Below are 21,505 nucleotides of genomic sequence, written 5' to 3'. Positions count from 1 at the left end.
AGCAGGGTGGGAGGAGCCAAGAGAGAGGGAGAGAGAGTCCTAAGCAGATTCCACACTGGGCACAGAGCCCAGTGTGGAGCTCAATCTCATGATCCTGAGATCTCAACCTGAGCCAAAACCAAGAGTTGGATGCTCAACTCACTGTGCCTCCCAGGTGCCCTGAAAAAATAAAATAAAAGCAGAAAAAAAATTCCTAAATTTCTCCCAGTTATCTTGATTTTAGAGTTGATGAATTAAGCCACATATTGGTTCTCATTTCTTTCTGTTTTTTTCTGATTCAATATATTTGAGTAAGCAGCACTCATCACTATTTGTAAAAGAGCCCCAGGAATTTTTTTTTTTTTTGGGCAGAGAGGCAGGCAGAGACAGAGAGAGGGGAAGCAGGTTCCTGAGCAGAGAGCCTGATACGGGGCTCAATCCCAGAACCCTGGGATCATGACCTGAGCTGAAGGCAGAGGCTTTAACCCACTGAGCCACCCAGGCGCCCCAACCCCAGGAATTTTGAGAGTAGCATGTGAATATATAAAGATAATTAGCTTTAGTGGCAATCCCCTTCAGGTAGTTCTGGGGTTCTGTCAGTGTTACTATTTTATTTTAGTTTAGTTTCCGGGGGATAGAGTTAAGTGATTCATCAGTTGCAAATAACACCCAGTGCTTATTACATCATCTGTCCTTAATGCCCCTTGCCCAGTTTCCACATCCCCCACTCCCCTCTCCTCCAGCAACCCTGTTTGTTTCCTATAGTTAAGAGTCTCTTACAGCTTGTCTCCCTCTCTGATTTTTGTCTGTGTTAGTTTAGGTACATAGTAATTTCTTATGGGCCAGAGACACCTTAGCAAAATGAGATGTCTTTCTCTTTTAGCTTTTGGTCCGTGCAGGTGCCAAATTAGATATTCAGGATAAGGATGGGGATACTCCTTTGCATGAAGCTCTGAGGCATCACACCTTGTCTCAGCTACGTCAGCTCCAAGATATGCAAGATGTGGGGAAGGTTGATGCTGCATGGGAGCCATCCAAAAACACAGTAAGTAAATTAATCTTTAATTCAGTACTACTGGAAGTATCTTTTAATGCAAATCTTATATTTACGGTTAATTTAATTTGTTTCTGATAAAATATTTATCAGAGCTGCATATGTAGAAGTATAGTTTATGGACTAAGTATAGTTACTTCTGGATGAATTGTTTCAAATTCTTACTGAAAGTTGTTTGGTTCTTCTTTTTTAACTCTAGCTATTCATATAGGTGCATAGTGGTATGTTGGGGTTTTGATTTGCATTTCCCTATTGACCACTGATATATTTGTTTTATTTTTAAAATTTATTTATTTATTTATTTATTTTTGAGAGAGAGAGAGAGAGAGCGCGCGAGCGCACAGGGGTGTGAGCACAAGTAGCCCGGGTGCAGGTACGGGGAAGGGGGTTGGGCAGAGGGTGAAGCAGACTCCCCACTGAGCAGGGAGCGGAACTTGATCTCAGGACCCTGAGATCATGACCCGAGCCAAAAGCTGATGCTTAATGGACAGGGCCACCCACTGATTTTTTTTTTAAGATTTTATTTATTTATTTGAAAGAGAGTGTGTGTGTGAGAGAGAAAAGCTTGAACAGGGGAGGAGCAGAGGAAGAGGGAGAAGCAGAGAGAGACCAATGCAGGGCTTGATCTTGGGACTCCAGGATCATGACCTGAGCGGAAGGGAGACACTTAACCGACCGAGTCACCCAGGTACCCCAGTGACTATGATATTGAACATCTTTTCATTTGCTTGTTTGTCACTCACATAGTATCTGATGAAGTGCCTGTTCACATTTTTTGTGCATTGTTTTGTTGAGCTCTTTTCTTACTATTGAGTTTTAAGAGTCTGTGAATTCAAGTTCTAGATCAAATATGGGACATGGACTTATTTTTCTCCCCATTTTTGGCTTGTCTTTTCATTCTTTCAATGGTGTTTTTGGAAGAGAAGAAGTTTTTAATTTTGATGAAGTTAATTTATAAATTTTTCTTTCATTGTTTGTGCTTTTTGTGTCTTATATGACAAATATTTGCCAAACCCAGGGTCACTAAGGTTTTCTCCTCTTTTGTACTTGAAGTGTATTAAGTTTTAGCTCTTTCTTTTAGGACTATGATTTTTTTTTTTTTAACTTGAGTTCAAGTTAGTTAACATATAATGTATTACTAATTTCAGGGTAGAATTTAGTAATTCATTAGTTGCATATAAAACCCAGTACTGGGGTGCCTGGGTGGCTCAGTGGGTTAAGCCTCTGCTTTCGGCTCAGGTCATGATCTCAGGGTACTGGGATCGAGCCCCGCATCGGGCTCTCTGCTTGGCGGGGAGCCTGCTTCCCCCTCTCTCTCTGCCTGCCTCTCTGCCTACTTGTGATCTCTCTCTCTCTCTGCGTTAAATAAATAAATAAATAAATAATCTTAAAAAAAAAAAAAAAAAAAAAAACCAAAAACACCCAGTACTCATTATATCAAGTACCCTCCTTAATGCTGATTACCCAGTTAGCCCATCTCTCCAACCTCCCTGCACCCCAGCAACCCTCAGTTCGTTCTCTGTAGTCAAGAGTCTCTTAGGGTTTGTCTCCCTCTTTGTTTTTAGCCTATTTTATTTTTCCTTCCCTGACCTGTGTTCATCAGTTTTGTTTCTTAAATTCCACATGTGAGTGAAATCATACGGTGTTTATCTTTCTTTGACTCACTTATTTCACTTGGCATAATACACTCTAGTTCCATCCAGGTTGTTGCAAATGGCAAGATTTCATTCCTTTTGATGGCTGAGTAATATTCCATTTGGTATATATACCTCATATCTTCTTTATCCAGTTGTCTGTTGATAAATATCTGGGTTCTTTCCATAGTTTGGCTATTGCGGACATTGTTGCTATAAACATTGAGGTGCAAGTGCCTCTTCGGATCACCTTTGGATAAATACCCAGTAGTACAATTGCTGGGTTGTAGGGTAGCTCTATTTTTAACTTTTTGAGGAACCTCCATACTATTTTCCAGAGTGGCTGCACCAGCTTGCATTCCCACCAACAGTATAAGAGGGTTCCCCCTTTTCTGCATCAACATGTATTGTTTCCTGAGTTGTTAATTTTAGCCATTCTGACTGGTGTGAGGTGGTGTCTAATTATGGTTTTGATTTGTATTTCTCTGATGATGACTGATACTGAGCATTTTTTCATGTGTCTGTTAGCCATTTGTATGTCTTCTTTGGAGAAATGTCTGTTCATATCTTCTGCCCATTTCTTGACCAGATATTTTGTTTTTTGGGTGTTGAGTTTGATGAGTTCTTTATAGATTTTAGATACTAGCCCTTTATCTGATAATGTAATTTGCATTATCTTCTCCCATTTGGTTTGGTAGGTTGCCTTTTAGTTTTGTGGACTGTTTCCTTTGCTGTGCAAAAGCTTTTTGTCCTGGTGAAGTCCTCATAGTTCATTTTTGCCTTTGTTTCCCTTGCCTCTGGAAACGTGTCTAGCAAGAAGTTGCTGTGGCTGAGGTCAAGGAGGTTGCTGCCTGTATTCTCCTCTAGGATTCTGATGGATTTCTGTCTCACATTTAGGTCTTTCATTGGACTTTGATTCATTTTGAGTTAGTTTTTAAATATAGTATAAATTATCAGAGCTCATTTTTTTGCATGTGAATGTTCCAGTTATTCCACCACCATTTGTTGAAAAGACTTTTTCTACTGTGTTGTCTGTTGTGCCTTTGTCCTAAATCAATTAACCATACTTGTGAGTCTTTCTGGATCTTGTATTCTGATCCACTGATCTGTGTCTTTAGCTATGTGATGCCAACCCTACTATCTTGAGTACTGTAGCTTTATTTTCATTTCATTTATTTATTAATTTTTAAAGATTTTATTTATTCATTTGAGAGAGTGTGTGTGTGTGTGTGTGTGTGAGCACAAGCATGAGGAGAGGTAGAGGGAGAGGAAGAAGCAGACTCCCTGCAGAGCAGGGAGTAGGACATGGGGCTCTGTCCCAAGATCCTGGGGTAATAACCTGAGCCAAAGGCAGATGATTAACCATCTGAGCCACCCAGATACCCATTTCTGTAGCTTTATTATAAACATTCAACTCAGGTAATAAAGGTCCTCCAACTTTTTCCTTCTTTTTCAAAGTTGTTTAACTATTCTAAGTCTTTCTCCTTTCCGTATGAATTTTAGAATCATTTTTAAGAATGTGAAGGGGTTCTGAGACCAAAGTGCTTGAGAATTGCTGCCCTTTTGTATGACCACTGATAAATTCTCTAACTCCTATGTGCCTCCTTTTTCATTTTATTTTTTTAAAGATTTATTTGTCAGAGAGTGAGAGAGAAGAAGGTAGGCAAAGGGAGAAGCAGGCTCCCTGCTGAGCAAGGAGGACCTGGTCTCAGGACCCTGGGATCATGACCTGAGCCAAAGGCAGATGCTTTTAACTGACTGAGCCACCCAGGCATCCCTCCTTTCTCATTTTAAAAAGGAGGGGATGGGGACGCCTGGGTGGCTCAGTTGGTTAAGCAGCTGCCTTCGGCTCAGGTCATGATCCCAGCATCCTGGGATTGAGTCCCACATCGGGCTCCTTGCTCAGCAGTGAGCCTGCTTCTCCATCTGCCTCTGCCTGCCATTCTGTCTGCCTGTGCTCGCTCTCTCCCCCTCTCTCTCTAAAAAAAAAAATAAAATAAAATAAAAAGGAGGGGATGGAATAATTACCTCCATAAGGTTGTTGTAGAGATTAAATGAGTTAACTCATGGAAAGTGCTAAACATAGTATTTGGTCCATTTTAGATGCTGTACAGATATTTGATAACATCTTTGAATGAGTAGCTCATGTGGCTTCAGACACTGATTTATCTCCTCCTCCATTTCTTGGTTCAGTTCCTTGGTGTGGTTCTTTGCTTTGTGTCTGTTCTCTTACTATTTCATGTTGGTTGCCAGCAGCTCCAGTGCTACATTGAGCGGAAAAGGGATTACTGTTTCCTCAGTATGTCAATCAGAAGTCCCATTCTTCAGTTTTATTGGTCGAATTGACCTTATTTGTCATCCCTGAAGTAATCACATAGATGAGGTAGCTGTCTGATTGGTCTCAGCCTTCTTTGGCCCCCCTGTGAAACTAGAGTGGGTCAGTCCTCAGACTATACCTAAGAAAACTGGAGTGAAGAGGGGAGCAGATGTTATTACTGCAATTCATAAATGCTTACCATCTCTATATGGGCCACTCTTTCCAGAAGGGTATTTTTATATAATACACACAGATATGCACACACACACACACACACACACACACACATATTTGGTGTTGAGAATTGCTAACAGATTCCTAAGGGTAAAATCATGACTCTTTTCATTTGATTTCAGTTAATAATGGGACTTGGTACCCAGGGGGCGGAGAAGAAGAGTGCAGCATCTATTGCCTGTTTTTTGGCTGCCAATGGTGCTGACCTTAGCATTCGAAATAAGAAGGGTCAATCGCCACTTGATCTGTGTCCTGATCCAAGTCTCTGCAAAGCACTGGCAAAGTGTCATAAGGAAAAAGTCAGGTTTGTATCATTTATTATCATAAAACTTACTATTCTCTCTCTATATAAGAGTACCATGTGGTTTCATAATGGAGAACTTAATTATTTGAAAATGTCTTTGTCTCTGTTCATCATCTTTGTGTTGACCCTTTCTTCCTTAAAGATTTTCCTGCAAGACACTATGTCTCTTATTGCATGTTGTATTTTCTATATTACTGAATATGACACTTTATGCTTAGGAAGTGCTAAGAAACTTTCCTAATTCTGTCTGATCTACCAGTACTCCTGCATGTTCAAGAAATTTATCTATAAGAAAAATTTTTACTAGTGAAATTGCTATGACTGTTAGATATATTTAAAATTTTAATAGACTTTTTTAAAAAAATATTTTATTTATTTATTGTCTTGACAGAGACACAGTGAGAGAGGGAATACAAGCAGGGGGAGTGGAAGAGGGAAAAGCAGGCTGCCTGCTGAGCAGAGACCCTGATGTGGGGCTCAGGGTCCTGAGATATGATCTGAGCCAAAGGCAGCCGCTTAATGACTGAGCCACCCAGGCACCCTTTTAATAGACTTTTAGGAGAGGCAGTTTACATGCTCACCAGTAAGGTGTATCTCACACAAACTTAGTAATAATTCTAGCACCCTACATAGTTCCTGACAGGCACCAGGTATCACTGAAGGACTGAATGAATTTGAAAGAATGAGCACATGAAGGAACCAATTCCTGATGGAGCAGTCTCTAAAAATGATTTCACACTTGTCTTCTTTTCTAAAAGTAAAATATGTCAGTGATTTTAATTATTTATAATACAACTGATTTTCTAATGAGATATTTTAGACATACAAAAAGGTATATTTCATTACCTTTTTTATCCAAATGGTGCTGTGCAATTATTATTGCCCTTTATATCTGGTTCTTGTCATTGAACATTTTAGTAGTCCCTTGATTTTTGTGTTCTCTTGCCTCTTTTGTAATTTGAGTGTAGTGATAAATAACTTCTTGTTGGAATCAATACCTTAGAACTTTGTTAAGGGGGAAATCATACATACATACATATATATATATATATATATATATATATATATATATATATATATATACATTTCTGTAAGTGACTATCCTTAAGGAATATAAACTTCTATTACAAAATGATGGCATGCATCTAAAATCATAGAAGGCACTATAATTACTGCAGTAATAACCTTAACACTGGTGTCTGAGATGAAAGGGCTTGGTCTATGTGTGTGCGTTCACAAGTTTCTGAAGATTATGGTAGAAACAGAGTATCCCCTTTCTATAGCTGTACTTGGTCATTTTATGTATTTCTTTGTCTTGTATTTTTAGATTTATAGATGAGTTCTGTCTTTACATAGTACAATTTTATGCTCCTAAAGATACATTTAAAGAAATGTCAAAACAGCAGCTGCAGTGACACATTTTCCACAGTGCCCTGTCGGTTATGGACTCTGCTGGAGGCTTCATTCTGTCTGTAGTTAGGATAACTATTGTGAGCTCTAGCTAGAATTTTTGTTTTATTCCTCTGCTCATCTCTGCTGGTTCTATATAAACGAAACAGAGTCTGAGTGAAACTGTGTTCATGTTAAATTTTTTGTAAGTAGTGTTTTTGATTTCTTTGTTAGAAGAAAATATACCCATTTCTGTTGGGTGAGCTCTTTGTTCAGTTTGAAATTTAAGTAGTACTAGAAGTATGTAAAGATGCAGAGATGTATATAAATGTAAAAATATATAGTGTTTCTTAAACAGATGTTACAGCTTGATTTTCTGAACATAACTAAAGCTGTGTTATACAAATGATGCTCTTGATGTTTTTTAAAAGCATTTTAATTAATATAAATATTCTGATAGGATTGATTATAAATATTTTCTTTTGTTAGTGGTCAGGTGGGTTCTCGAAGTCCTTCTATGATTAGTAATGATTCTGAGACCTTAGAAGAATGCATGGTGTGCTCAGATATGAAGAGAGATACTCTTTTTGGGCCATGTGGACATATTGCTACGTGTTCTTTATGTTCTCCACGAGTCAAGAAATGCCTCATCTGTAAAGAACAAGTTCAGTCCAGGACAAAGGTAATTTTTTAATGTATTTTATCATTTTATGAAGTTCTTTCAGACTATAAATAATGATAAGTAAGATTATATGATGCCATATGTCTGTTAAATTTCAGTCTAAGAGTGATTTAAATATAAGAATATATAATTTATTTATCAAGAGAATAATTTTGAGTTTCCTTCTTTAACTGTAAACTATAGAAGTTAAGAATAAAATCTATATTGCTTCCAAAGTCTCTTATAACCTAGAAATTTATTGGGTTCCATTTCTTATTATAGTTACATATATTTCATACTTTTTTTGAGTACATGGACCCTAATACTCTTTATAAAAGACCACTTGATTTTTTTTTTTTTTTTGTAGAATGTCATACATTCTGGATTTGATTATTTTAGCATAGTGTCGTTTAATTTGTCCCTTTATCCTCTGTGTTTCCTGTAAACTCTAAGTTAGATCTAATGGCTTGATTAGAGTCCGCTTAAACATTTTGTGCAAGAAATTCTCATAGATGATGCTACTCACTTCGTATTGTGTCCCACCAAGATGCAGATAAAGTCTGATCATCTTGCTATTAGTGAAGGCCAAATTCTGTATCCACTCTGAACTTTTTATCTTGTCTGACTCTTCCCTTTTTTGAGAAGTATTATTCTTTTCTTGGTTTCTGATTCCATCCTTTTCCTGTATAACTTAGTGCTTTATCATAACTATACCATCTTCTCCATTTTGGCTGTACTAAAATAATTGATTTTCCTTTTTAGTTTTTCCATATGTGTATGTAAAGTAGGATTTAAGTGTTTTAGAAATGATTTTTCTTAAGGTGAGTAGCTTTAACTGAAAGACATGTTTGGTTTTCTTTGGTTTCATTTGTGAAATTTATACTCTTTTTTCATTTTCTTCCTATTATTCTCATTTTTCCCAGATATTTCTTAAACTGTTCATTTACCTTCATTAATTATAAAGGAGGTGCACTAATTCTTATAATAAAATTAGCTGGCAGTGACTTAAAAGGCATTATCTTGCCAGTGATTTGTACATTCATAGGGAACCTTAAGACTAGAAGACTGTTCCTTCTAAGCAACAGTTTGAGAATGAATCTGAAAGAATTTAAGCCATTTTATTGTTTTTAGATTGATCTGTGTATTCTGCTGTTACGCTTGAAACTTTTTGTGTTCGATTAAACCCTATTTCAGCAAGTCTTTATTGAGCCCTTGTTTTGTATGAAGACAGAGGTATACACAATTCCTTACTAAAAAATTATAACCTAGTGAGACTTAGATTAAGCTACTCTGCCATATAAGATGGTGTGTAGGTGCTTTAAGAGAGATATAAGTGAGTTCAGAACCTCAGGTTGTCCACTGGAAGCCCCAGCTCTAGGATTCACAGTTGAAAAAATTGAAGCTCAGAGACATTCACTCAGAATATCAGACATAGATCTCTTGATTCTTAAATCCTTGTTCTTTCTGCTGTGTGGTGATAGACACAATTAAGAACTGTCTACGGAGGGAAGATTGTTGGAACAGGGAGGTAGAAAGGGAGGAATATGCTGTCGTTTTGTTTTAGACCACTTTTCAGTTCCAAGAATTAGTAGACTGTCAGCTTGGCTTTCAGATTAAGAAATTTTCAAACCTGTAGAAAAGTACAAAAAGTAATCTACCCACCAGATAAATTTGCCAGGTTAGCTGCAGAGCCTTTGAATATAAAGAAATAGTGACCCCAAGTGGTTAAAGGATAAGGAACATTTTCATTAAAGATATAACAAATTATAAAACTGGTATTTAGAGGAAGGGGGAATAAACAAGCTTTGTCTCTTTAGCAACTAAAGAAATGTAAATAAAAAATTATGAATTACCATTAACCATTCCTATCAAATTAGCATAAGTAAAATTTTACAAATGCTAGACAGGAAAGTGGAAAATGAACACTCTCTTAAACACTGCTGTTGGTGGAATCAATGGGTTCATGATTTTGAGAGACCATCCTGACAATATTTATGAGCCTTTACAGTAAGCATTCTCTTATTTGGTAATTCTTTTCCTGGGAATATAACCTGAGGAAAAAATCCAAAGGGGAAAAAAGTTAAGGCTACAAAGATTTTTAACACCTAAAATATATATATACACATATTATATATATTAGGGGATTTGGTAAGTAAATGATTGTTTAATCAATTTGCTGGATTATTTTAAACTTCTTATGAACAATTCAGATGTATAAACAGTTGCTTTGGAAATCTTTTAAAGAAATAGCACATCATTGTATAGAGAGAAGAAAAGAATTACCATGCTTTGGACACTGATGTTGTATTAGGCATTGAACTAAACACTCCACACATAATACCTGATTTACCCTTTACTACCCTGTGAAGAAAGGTTGTTCTTTATCATTCAGATAAAAAGAGCTGTGGCTCAACAATGTTAGATATATTTGTTATTAGTGGAGCTATAGTTTGAATCTAGGAATATAAAGGATCTAGGAATATAAAATCAACCGACCATGCCTTACTTCTTTTCCCTGTTACTCAGCTATGGAAATTCTACATACAGAGCAAGGTATAAGTTTGGAGAGTCCGTGGAGAGCATGTGTACACTATTAGATTAGTTAGGTGAGATTATAGGTGACTGGTGGTCATCACTTTTGGACACTACTATGAAGTGGCACAGATATAGGTAAATGTGAATGTGTATCAGAAGAGAGGAGAACAGGTGAAAGATGAATGTGAAGCAAGGGCAGGGGGATGGGTGGGGGGTGAGAAAAGCCAAGAGCCAGCTTAAGAAGTAGCTACGCACTCAAAACTCTGAAGGAGGTAAAATTGAGGGAAATTATGAATAAGTTGTGGAAGACTTGTCGCTTTAGAGATTAGGGAGAAAGAACAGCCCAAAGCCATGCACTCCCCCCAGTGTGGGGGAGCTAACCAAGTCCAGGGAAAGTTCCTCCAATGTGAAGAAACAAATTCCACATGGGCTCTGGCCGTCTGCTAATCTGATTGGGTTTTTATTAATATTAGAAATCTAGCTTATCTTACATTTCTTTTTATACTTGTTTTTTGAATTTTTCTGTCAAATTAGTTTTGGGGGGAAAAAGTCTATTTTGGTCCTTCTTACCACAAAGGAAATGTTTTCTTTATCATTCTTTGGGACAGGTAGGGAGACTAATATAGAAATAGAACCTGTGAAGGGTCAGGGTATATAAGGGTAAAAAAATGAGTAACCAAAAGAATAGAGGACCGAGGAGTACATATTAAGTTTCCTGTGCTGAGAGTGTTGCCCTATAGAGGAAATACACTTGGATACAAGAGGAACTGTTAGAGTTAGGAGATTTATCTATAGATGTTCACACTTGTGCTCTAACCACTTTTTTGTAGATTGAAGAATGTGTGGTATGCTCTGACAAGAAAGCAGCTGTTCTTTTTCAGCCTTGTGGACACATGTGTGCTTGTGAGAGTAAGTAGCCTATACAAAACTTACTCAGTATAAAAATAGAAAATAAAACAAATTATAGCTTGGAGTGTTTTGTTTTATTTTGTTTTGTTTTAATAACCCATAAACAAAAACACTGGTGGCCTCTATAGTACCTTCCATCTCTTCCTCTGTACTATGTATAATGTCACCTGTGTCATTCCTAACACTCCTGAGTGTTAGCAAAGACAGAATAAGCTATCTTCTACTAACTCGCCTTTTGATTCATTTGTATCAGCACAAAATGATCTCCTCACACACGATAGAAATTTATTTCCAAAAATGAATTTTGAAACATTTAGTCTAGCCCTGCTCACAATTAAAATTAGCACGTTCTCATTTGTCTTCACCTTGATATTGCCCTCCTGCACACTTTCCCCACTACTGAGTTCCACCACAGCAACCATTTGGCACTATAATGTCTGGTCTTCTTAATCTTTCTTAATCTTTATGTCAGAAGAGGTTATAGGACTTTTGGGGAGAGTATATTAAAGTACAAGTGATGTTTTAAAATATCTCCTAAACATATTCTTTCAAATGCCTTTGCTTTTTTTTTTTTTTTTTAAATATTAACATATAATGTATTATTTGCCCCAGGGGTACAGGTCTGTGAATCATCAGGCTTGTATATTTCACACTGCTCACCACAGCACATACCCTCCCCAGTGTCCATCACTCTCACCCTCTCTCTACCCAGCCACCCTCTCTCTACCTCCACACCCCAGCACCCCTCAGTTTGTTTCATGAGATTAAGTCTCTTACGGTTTGTCTCCCTCCCCATCCCATCCTGTTTCATTTTTTCATTCTCTACCCCCAGGATCCCTCCGCTCTGCCTTTCAAATTCCTCATATCAGAGAGATCATATGATAATTGTCTTTCTCTGATTGACTTATTTCGCTCAGCATAAACCCTCTGTTCCATCCATGTCTTTGCAAATGGCAAGATTTCATTTCTTTTGGTGGCTGCACAGTATTCCATTCTTCTTTATCCATTTATCTGTTGTTGGACATCTAGGTTCTTTCCATAGTTTGGCTGTTGTGGACATTGCTGCTATAAACATTCGGGTGCACATTCCTCTTCAGATCACTACATTTGTATCTTTGGGGTAAATACCCAGTAGTGCGATTGCTGGGCTGTAGGGTAGCTCTATTTTCAGCTTTTTGAGGAACCTCCATGCTGTTTTTCATAGTGGCTGTACCAGCTTGCATTCCCACCAATAGTGTAGAAGGTTTCCCCTTTCTCCACATCCTCACCTTTGCTTTTTATACTTCCCCTTGTTCTTTACATATTCATGTACTATTCAGCATTCTCCTCTTCCTTTTGTTTTCATTTATCACTGGAGGATTTTAAGCAAGTTTAACAACTTATACCTTACTTAAATGGGCTCAATGTAAAGCATGGTATTTTCTATTTTAAAATGGTTCAAGGGGCGCCTGGGTGTCTCAGTTGGTTAAGTGTCTGCCTTCATTCAGCTCAGGTCATGATCTCAGGTCCTGGGACGGAGCTCTGTTGGCTCCCTGCTCAGTGGGGAGTCCTGCTTCTCCCTTGCCCTCTGTCACTCCCTCCAGCTTCCCGCTCGTGCGCTCGCTCTCTCATAAATAAAAGTTCAGTCAGTAGGTACTGATTTTCAATATAATATCTAAGTAATACACAAATTATATGATAGATTAATTTCATTGGCATAGATTTGCTTTAAGCCTTGGTGATTTTTTTCATTCTGATAGGAGCTCATCAGCTAAAGAAAGGATCAAGGTTTCCTCCTGTAATATTCTCCTCACATAATTGTTTTTGTTTTCCAAAGACTAGTATAATGGCTATTATCAACTGTAGGAGGACTTGTAGATTTTAGTCTTAAGTAAAGAGAGCTCAGGTTACTTAAGTTTTTGTAGTCTAGGGGCTAGCATACTTTTTCTTTAAAGGGTCACATAATAAATATATTTGACTCTGTGGGCCATGTGTTCTGTAGTAACTACTTAAAACTCTTATTACTCAGCTGTGCCATTATAGTGCAAAGACAACTATAGATGATAGATATGTCAATGAATAGGTGGAACTGCTTTTCATTAATACTTTATTTACAATAACGGGTACCTGAGGGCACCTGGGGGGTTTAGTCTGTTAAGGATCTGTCTCTTGATCTTAGCTCAGGTTTTGATCTCAGGACTGTGAATTCAAGCCCCTGTGCCTAGGGCTGCACATTGGGTGTGGAGCCTACTTTAAAAAAAAAAAAAAAAAAAAAAAAAAAGTCTGAGCAAAAACAGGCACCTGGTTGGGTTTGGCTTGGAGGCTGTAGTTAGCCACCCACCCCCTGCCCCCTATACCTAAGTAAGACCTACAGAGACTTGAAAGTTGTTATAATGAGTAGTTGATAATACAAATTTTCAGCTCTTGCTGCAGTACTTTCTCCAGGAGTTTCCCAACGTTTTTACATTGTCTTTTCATTCATATGTAACAAGAGTAGCAGCTAACTTTGATTAAGCTCTTACCTTGTACCAGACATTTTTGTTTAAGAGGGAGAGAGAGTGTGCGAGCACCAGGGACAGGGCAGCGGGAGAGGGAGGATTTGAAGCAGTTGGTCTCCACATCTAGCATGGAGCCGGACATGGGGCTTTATTTCATGACCCTGAGATCATTACCTGAGTCAAAATCAAGAGTCGTACCCCTAACCCACTGAGCCACCCAGGTGCTCCAGATATTTTAATCTCTTTTAGAGTGTTTCCTCATTTATTTTCACAACACTAAGAAGTAGGTTGTTTTCTCCATTGTATAGACACATAGTTAAACATTTATTAGCTAAGGAAGATGACATTGAGGTGGAAAATGCCTGTCTTTCAAGGACTGTATAGTGAAGCACTTAGTCCATTACCTACATCTCAGGAATGTGAAGCAGAATATTGGAACCTTGAAGAGTACAAAATAGTGCCTCGACAGGCCAGAAGGAGGAAAGAATATATCTGTTTTGGAGGGAAGGAAGAAAGATTTTATATAGGCAATATAACAACCTAACATAATAGTTAAAAGTATTTGAGATAATTGTGGTTATATATTATGCAATGAGCCACTTAAATTAGCTCTTTAAATTTTTAAGAAAAAGATTGGCCCTCAGATATAAGACAAATCCCAAATGAGGTTTCTACTAGCATTAGCTCCTACTTAGTGCTTTATGCGTAAACCAGCATCAGACCCATCTCTCTTTAGGCCTTGACATGAGATTGGCCTTTATTACCCTTCTCTGTCCACTGGCATAAGCACCATTGGGAGTATGTCCCCCGTGTTGTCCACATCTGTGGTTTTGTGCTTTGTTAAAGTTTAGTGCCTGATCATAAATTATCCCTGGATACCTGTCACAGTTGTCATTTATTTTCCGTGTTTTTGAAATGATAAAGACACTTGGTGCATAGACTAAGGATATGGAATATACTTTCATAGTAAATGCTAATGGGAAAGGTTATATTGAACTGTATGTTATTTTGTAAATAATTAACAACTAGATGTAGAATTAATAATCCACAACCTATAATTGTGCCTATGCATTTTTTTAATTTTTTTAATTTTTTATAAACATATATTTTTATCCCTAGGGGTACAGGTCTGTGAATCACCAGGTTTACACACTTCAGAGCACTCACCAAAGCACACACCCTCCCCAATGTCCATAATCCCACCCCCTTCTCCCAAAAAACCCCCTTCCCCCAGCAACCCTCAGTTTGTTTTGTGAGATTAAGAGTCACTTATGGTTTGTCTCCCTCCCAATCCCATCTTGTTTCATTGATTCTTCTTCTACCCACTTAAGCCCCCATGTTGCATCACCACTTCCTCATATCAGGGAGATCATATGATAGTTGTCTTTCTCTGCTTGACTTATTTCGCTAAGCATGATACGCTCTAGTTCCATCCATGTTGTCGCAAATGGCAAGATTTCATTTCTTTTGATGGCTGCATAGTATTCCATTGTGTATATATACCACATCTTCTTGATCCATTCATCTGTTGATGGACATCTAGGTTCTTTCCATAGTTTGGCTATTGTGGACATTGCTGCTATAAACATTCGGGTGCACGTTCCCCTTTGGATCACTACGTTTGTATCTTTAGGGTAAATACCCAGTAGTGCAATTGCTGGGTCATAGGGCAGTTCTATTTTCAACATTTTGAGGAACCTCCAGTGCCTATGCATTTCTTCTTTGGGATGGGAGAGCATTCCTCTGATATATAAATATTAGAAAGTCCATTATGATACATAGCTGATGTTTTCTTGACCGCTACTTTGAAAAAGTGGTTACTAAACAATTTCCTCATTAGATTACATCAGTTTACTAGAAAGAGAGGGAAAAGAATTCTTCAATATAGTTTATGTGAGCAACCGTATAATTAATTCTATATTAGTTAAAACTTAGAAGTATCTTTCTCCTTTATTCTCAAGCCTAAGGTCTTGAAATATTTTTTATTAAAAATAACCAGAAAAATCCCTTTTCACAATTTGTCTGATGTTAGAAAATGTCATTATTTTCATAACAATGGGCTCTCTCTTCTCGAGGCTGCCTAAGAAGAATATACATTCATAAGTTGATAATATTTTAAGAAGGTAGAATCGTGTATTCATAGAAGTCGTTTGATGTTTATCTCAGTGTGAGATTTCAGTTATAAAACTGAGAAGGGCAGCCCTCTTGTTTGCATTGTCTCTTGTAAGAAGTATCCTATTGTTTTTCCGCAGACTGTGCTAGTCTGATGAAGAAGTGCGTGCAGTGTCGGGCAGTCGTTGAACGAAGAGTGCCTTTCATTATGTGTTGTGGAGGGAAAAGTTCAGAAGATGCCTCTGATGACATCTGTAAGTGTATTTTCTTGAGCTTTTTCTTTGTTTTCTTGTTGGGACTTTCATGAAGATCTCATCTCATGTGTAGTACACTATTACCTTGTAAAGTACAGGGTACGTGACCCGAATCTACAGAGCAACAGGTGGGGTATACTCTTGTTACAGGAAACTTGAAATTTTATTGTTCTAGCTTACACTATGATAGAACTTGAAGCATTTGTCTTTTGAGAAACTTCTGTGTAGGATATAAAGAAAATTGCTGTATTCTTGCTTAAAGAAAATGTGCTCTTTTTAAGATTAAATTTAGTGTATCTTGGTGGAATAGCGTATTACAAATTATTTTTTCAGTTACACAAGTATTAATGCCTCATTCCTTTGTGTAGCAGGTTTTACCTAGTGCATGTCCATATTTTATAGAGTAGTATTTATTTGGGACAGAGTAACTGTAGATATCCTGAAGTGTAACTCAGTGAAGAAGTGGAAAAATAAAAAGCAAGTTATTTACTTTTCAATCTTCTTAATACTATAGCTGTATAAAAATATTTTTCATCTCTGCACTAGATATAAACTAGGATGGTATCTTTGATTTTTTGTTCTGTGTACACATGAGGAAGAAGATTAGCAACCACTTTTGCCCAGGGCTTTCTGTCTTTATCAGCAGTAGAGTAGAATAAAAATCCCAGGGACAAATTAACTAGAGTTAAGAGTAAAAGTCTAGAGAGTAGTTAAAATTGAAATAAAAAATTTCCCACCATTTACCAGACTCACTGATCACAGCTTTTCTTTCACGGAGTTCCTCATCTCGGATCAGTAGCAAGGAGGGTTGGGCAGGGGGAAGAAGCCTAGGTTTTTGTGTGTTCTCATAAACATCATCTAAGAGACTTTATAATTTTTGCTGCCAAAACTGGCTAAAAAGTGCTGTGCTGTCTACATTCGTCAGTTCGTACAATGCGGGAGCAGAGAAAACAAGAATAAAATGTATTTGTGAGCTTGCCAAAGGAAGCACGTAGTACCTTGGAAAACCCAGAAATCTGTGTGTAGATTGTTGTCTAGCAGAGTTAAATATAATTAGAAAATAATTTGCAAACTTGTTTCTTTCTGAAGATTATAAATGAATGAGTATAATAAGAATGTCACTACTGTATCTGTTGTCCATGAATGAGAAAAAATTTTAAAGAGGACTTTAATAATAGTCTTGTGTTTTTAATAAAGCAGTAATAATTTTAGAAATAAAAAATCATTGCTATGTCAAAACAATCATACATTAAAATATTTTATTTATATTTATTATATTATAGCAAGTGGAAATATTCCAGTGTTACAAAAGGACAAAGATAATACCAATGTCAATGCAGATGTGCAAAAGTTGCAGCAGCAGTTACAGGACATTAAAGAGCAGGTAATAATGATTTTTCTTCTTGGTAAATGATGATTCTGAGAATGGCACTCAATATTTTTCTTTAAAACTACTAGTGTCTTGAGGGTTGCTGGGGGGAGGGGCGTTGGGAGAAGGGGGATGGGATTATGGACATTGGGGAGGGTATGTGCTTTGGTGAGTGCTGTGAAGTGTGTAAACCTGGCGATTCACAGACTTGTACCCCTGGGGATAAAAATATATGTTTATAAAAAATAAAAAATTAAAAAAAATACTAGTGTCTTATGTAGTAATCATGGTTTATATTAGGGTATCAATTATAGTATTTGAATATTTGCAAAAGGTAATGTGATTCAAAGATTTAATCAGGTACTTTCCAAAACAAGAAACACATGGATGACCAATAAATGTGAAAAATGCTCAGTCAGATCAGTCATCAAGAAATGAAAGTTGGGGAGCCTGGCTGGCTCTGTCAGTAGAGCATGTACTTTTTTTTTTTTTTTAAGATTTTATTTATTTGAGCGACAGAGATCGCAAATACGCAGAGAGGCAGGCAGAGAGAGAGGAGGGGAAGCAGGCTCCCTGCTGAGCAGAGAACCCAGTACGGAGCTCGACCCCAGGACCCTGGGATCATGACCCGACCTGAAGCAGAAGCTTTTACCCACTGAGCCACCCAGGTGCCCTGAGCATGTACTCTTGATCTTAGGGTCGTGAGTTTGGGCCCCGCTTTGGGCATAGATCTTACATTAAAAAAAAGAAGAAGAAATGAAAATTAAAACTACAGTTAGGTGTCTTTTCTTACCTGCCTGACTGCATGGAAAACTCAGTGTTAGAAATTGTCAGTACAAAGTGTTAGAATATGTAGCAGCCGTAACTCACATACTGCTGTTGGGAATATAAATTAGTAAAAACACTTTGGAAAAGTTTGTCATTATAATCATAAAACTAAGCAGGATATTGTTTGGGGACACAAACTTGCAAACAATTGTACAGATGGTGTTTAAAACCAAGGGTAGTGGGGCGCCTGGGTGGCTCAGTGGGTTAAAGCCTCTGCTTTCGGCTCAGGTCATGATCCCAGGGTCCTGGAATCAAGCCCCGAATCAGGCTCTCTGCTCAGCAGGGAGCCTGCTTCCCTTCCTCTCTCTGCCTGCCTCTCTGCCTACCTGTGATCTCTGTCTGTCAAATAAATAAATAAAATCTAAAAAAAAAAAAAAAAACAACCAAGGGTAGTGGTTTTCTTGGCTGGGATGGCGGGAAGGGAGCACAAGGGACATTTCTTTATAGAGGGATAGATAAAGTGCTGATTACATACGTCTGATCAGTTTGTGAACTTTTATCAAGCTGTACATTTATGATTTGTGCACATTTCTGTATAGATGTGATACTTAGGTAGAAAGTAGAATACACACACACACACATACATATTCACTTTCTCTTTCTCTCTCACACACGCACACCATAAAGAAAAGCAAAGGAAAGAAAAATGTAATATTTAGAATAGTTGGTATCGGTGAGGGGTAGATGGAAAGCATTTGGGAGGATGTGTGGAGTAGCTTCAAAAGATAGGGTAGCATTCCATCCTTTAAACTTGTTCTTCATATCTTATACATGCCAACAGAAGTACTCTTTTATCTACTCATTATTTAATAGCAGCAACAGTAAAATAAAGAAGTTAGTTAAGACTTGTTACATATATAATAGGTAAGAAAGTCTGTCTGCCACCTGCCCCAGCCTTATCATTTGACCCAGCAATTAAATCAGATCCAAAGGATTGAGAAGCAGAGGGTGTTATTTCTTTAGTTTGGGTATCACATCAGTGTTGCCGTGCAGTTATTAATAATAACTTTCATCTTTTCTACTGAATATAAGAAAGTAACATAGTCACTAAATAGGATAACTAATGACCCTTGTGATAGAGTAATATGGTAGCTACAGTAATTTAGAATGAAGCATACATATATATATATACTAGGGATTTAAACACCATGTAAAAAGATGAAAACTCTAAGCTAGTTTTTCTTTTGAAATCTCACTCCTAGTAATACTTACTGTATGGTGAATTCAAGATAAACATGGACTTACCAGTTCTTATGCAGGAACATAAAAATAGGAACATATTTTGCTCATTCTAATATAAAATAGAACATTTCAGAAATCTTGAAACTCCTCAGAATCTCATTTCCTTTCCCGTGAGACACTTATAGAAAGGTAAAACTGATTTATGAATACATCTGTGAAAAGCATTTCATCTCCTAATGGTGAATTAAAATTGTTCTTAAAATGAATAATGGTACTTTTTGAGCCCTATTATATATCCTTAAAAATTCAGCTCTACCTTTACCCAGGTTTAGCACTCCAAAGAAGTTCCTTCTCCCTTAAATAATCTTCATGACCATATTGTGTCACTAAAATATTTAAACAATTATAGGAAATTCATTTTCTGAGGATTGATGAAATTTCTTTTTTTTTTTTTTTTAAGATTTTATTTATTTATTTGACAGACAGATCACAAGTATGCAGAGAGGCAGGCAGAGAGAGAGAGGAGGAAGCAGGCTCCCTGCTGACCAGAGAGCCCTATGAGGGACTCGATCCCAGGATTCTGGGATCATGACCTGAGCCGAAGGCAGAGGCTTTAACCCACTGAGCCACCCAGGTGCCCCTTGATGAAATTTCCTTTTTTTTTTTTTTTAATTTTTTTAAAAATATTATTTATTTATTTATTTAACAGATCACAAATAGGCAGAGTAGCAGGCAGAGAGAAGGAGAAGCAGGCTCCTTACTGAGCAGAGAGCCCGATGCGGGGCTCGATCCCAGGACCCTGGGACCATGACCCGAGGTGAAGGCAGAGGCTTAACCTTAACTCTGAGCCACCCAGGCGCCCCCCCCACCCTTGATGAAATTTCTTGCAGGGACCCCTTCAGAGTTACCAGGACATAGCAGCTGAATAACCCTTTTTAAATTTTAAATCTCCAGTCTTTCTATTACCCCAATGTAATATCATGTGGTATTAAGCATATATTAATCTCAAAGTAACTTAACCTAGGCTGTGTGCAGATGTGTTTACTTTTGGAAATAAGAGTTATTAATTAACTGCATATAGCTCATGAAAATTTAAGGAAAAATAACTATTTTAATGGCACTAAAAGACTGGTTTGGCTTTTTAAAATAAAAAAAATACAATTTTATACAACTTTGTTTCTCAAACTTCAGGTTAGATAAATGTGAAAATTTACTTTAGAAGACTGTGGTTAACAATTTAGATTACAGTTCCTTCCCCCACACACCATAATGCTCCCTGGTATTGTCGAAATTGGTTAACTATATTTCATATAGGCTTTAGGCTTGGTTTATTGATTTAGACATTCTTTTGTAGTTATTTCATTTCTGTGTTATTTGGGAAAAGATGTAATTCAGAATGAAGTATTATGGTATATTAAGGTAAAATATATTTTTATAACTATAAAGTATGAAATATGAATCGATATCTTTCCTAGAGTGTTTTCATAGAAGTACGCCTAACATACTTCTAAAATTTTCTGAGTTCCTGAAGAGAACTCAGGCTAATTATTTTTATATGTAACTAAGGCTAATTATTTTTAACCTAATGGGGTTCTACATTAATAGTAATCCAGGGAAGCATGATTCAGAGCAAGAGCTCTGGGCTGCAGAATCCCATTCACACCGTGGAAAGTGTTTAGCCCCACCAAAGCCTCAATTTCCTCGTTTTTAAAGTGGAAGTGATAATAGGGCTGAGATTGTATCATAGTGTGTGGCATGTGTTTTTAGGGACATCTCTTCCCTGCTCCCCTTCTCCAGTAGGCCTGATATATTTGTCATATTTTCATACAAGAACAGCATAGTACCCCAGAGTTGGGGAATTAGACTAAATGTGGCTATTTTTGTCCATTTCCTATTGGATTTTGGCATTTGCATTTTTTTAAAGATTTTACTTATTTATTTGAGAGAAGAATGAGATAGCACAAGAAGAGGGAAGGTTAGAGGGAGTAGCAGACCAGACTCCCCGCCAAGCAGGGACCCTGAGGTGGGACTCCAGGATCCCGGGACTCCAGGATCATGACCTGAGCCAAAGGTAGTCGCTTCACCAACTGAGCTACCCAGACATCCCATGGCATTTGCATTTTTTATTTTATGTAGTATTTATTTTAGGTTGTACCTTTGATATAGTCCTGACAGTACAACCAGTATTTCTATTTTATAGGGATGACATTTTAACTGTTTAAAATTTTTAAAATTGGGTGTCTCGGTGGCTCAGTCACTTAAACATC

General features: G+C 37.4%; 1 protein-coding gene and 1 long non-coding RNA gene across 3 annotated transcripts in view; one reads left to right on the top strand and one right to left on the bottom strand.

Annotated features, from left to right (window-relative positions):
- Positions 1–21,505, bottom strand: part of LOC309847890 — a 407,011-nt gene that overhangs the window by 142,644 nt on the left and 242,862 nt on the right. The gene's annotated exons all lie outside the window — the stretch shown is intronic.
- Positions 1–21,505, top strand: part of MIB1 (MIB E3 ubiquitin protein ligase 1) — a 131,249-nt gene that overhangs the window by 107,579 nt on the left and 2,165 nt on the right. Inside the window, exons 15-20 of the mRNA XM_082698744.1 lie at positions 863–1,024; positions 5,341–5,522; positions 7,401–7,593; positions 10,938–11,016; positions 15,746–15,859; positions 17,143–17,243. Of these exons, the coding sequence (XP_082554870.1) occupies positions 863–1,024; positions 5,341–5,522; positions 7,401–7,593; positions 10,938–11,016; positions 15,746–15,859; positions 17,143–17,243 (831 nt within the window). The remainder of the gene's footprint in view (positions 1–862; positions 1,025–5,340; positions 5,523–7,400; positions 7,594–10,937; positions 11,017–15,745; positions 15,860–17,142; positions 17,244–21,505) is intronic.

Source organism: Mustela nivalis (assembly GCF_964662115.1).
Source record: "Mustela nivalis genome assembly, chromosome: 14".
Lineage (NCBI taxonomy): Eukaryota > Metazoa > Chordata > Mammalia > Carnivora > Mustelidae > Mustela > Mustela nivalis.
The sequence above is the reverse complement of the archived record's forward strand: the minus strand, read 5'-3'. Positions and strand labels throughout refer to the sequence as shown.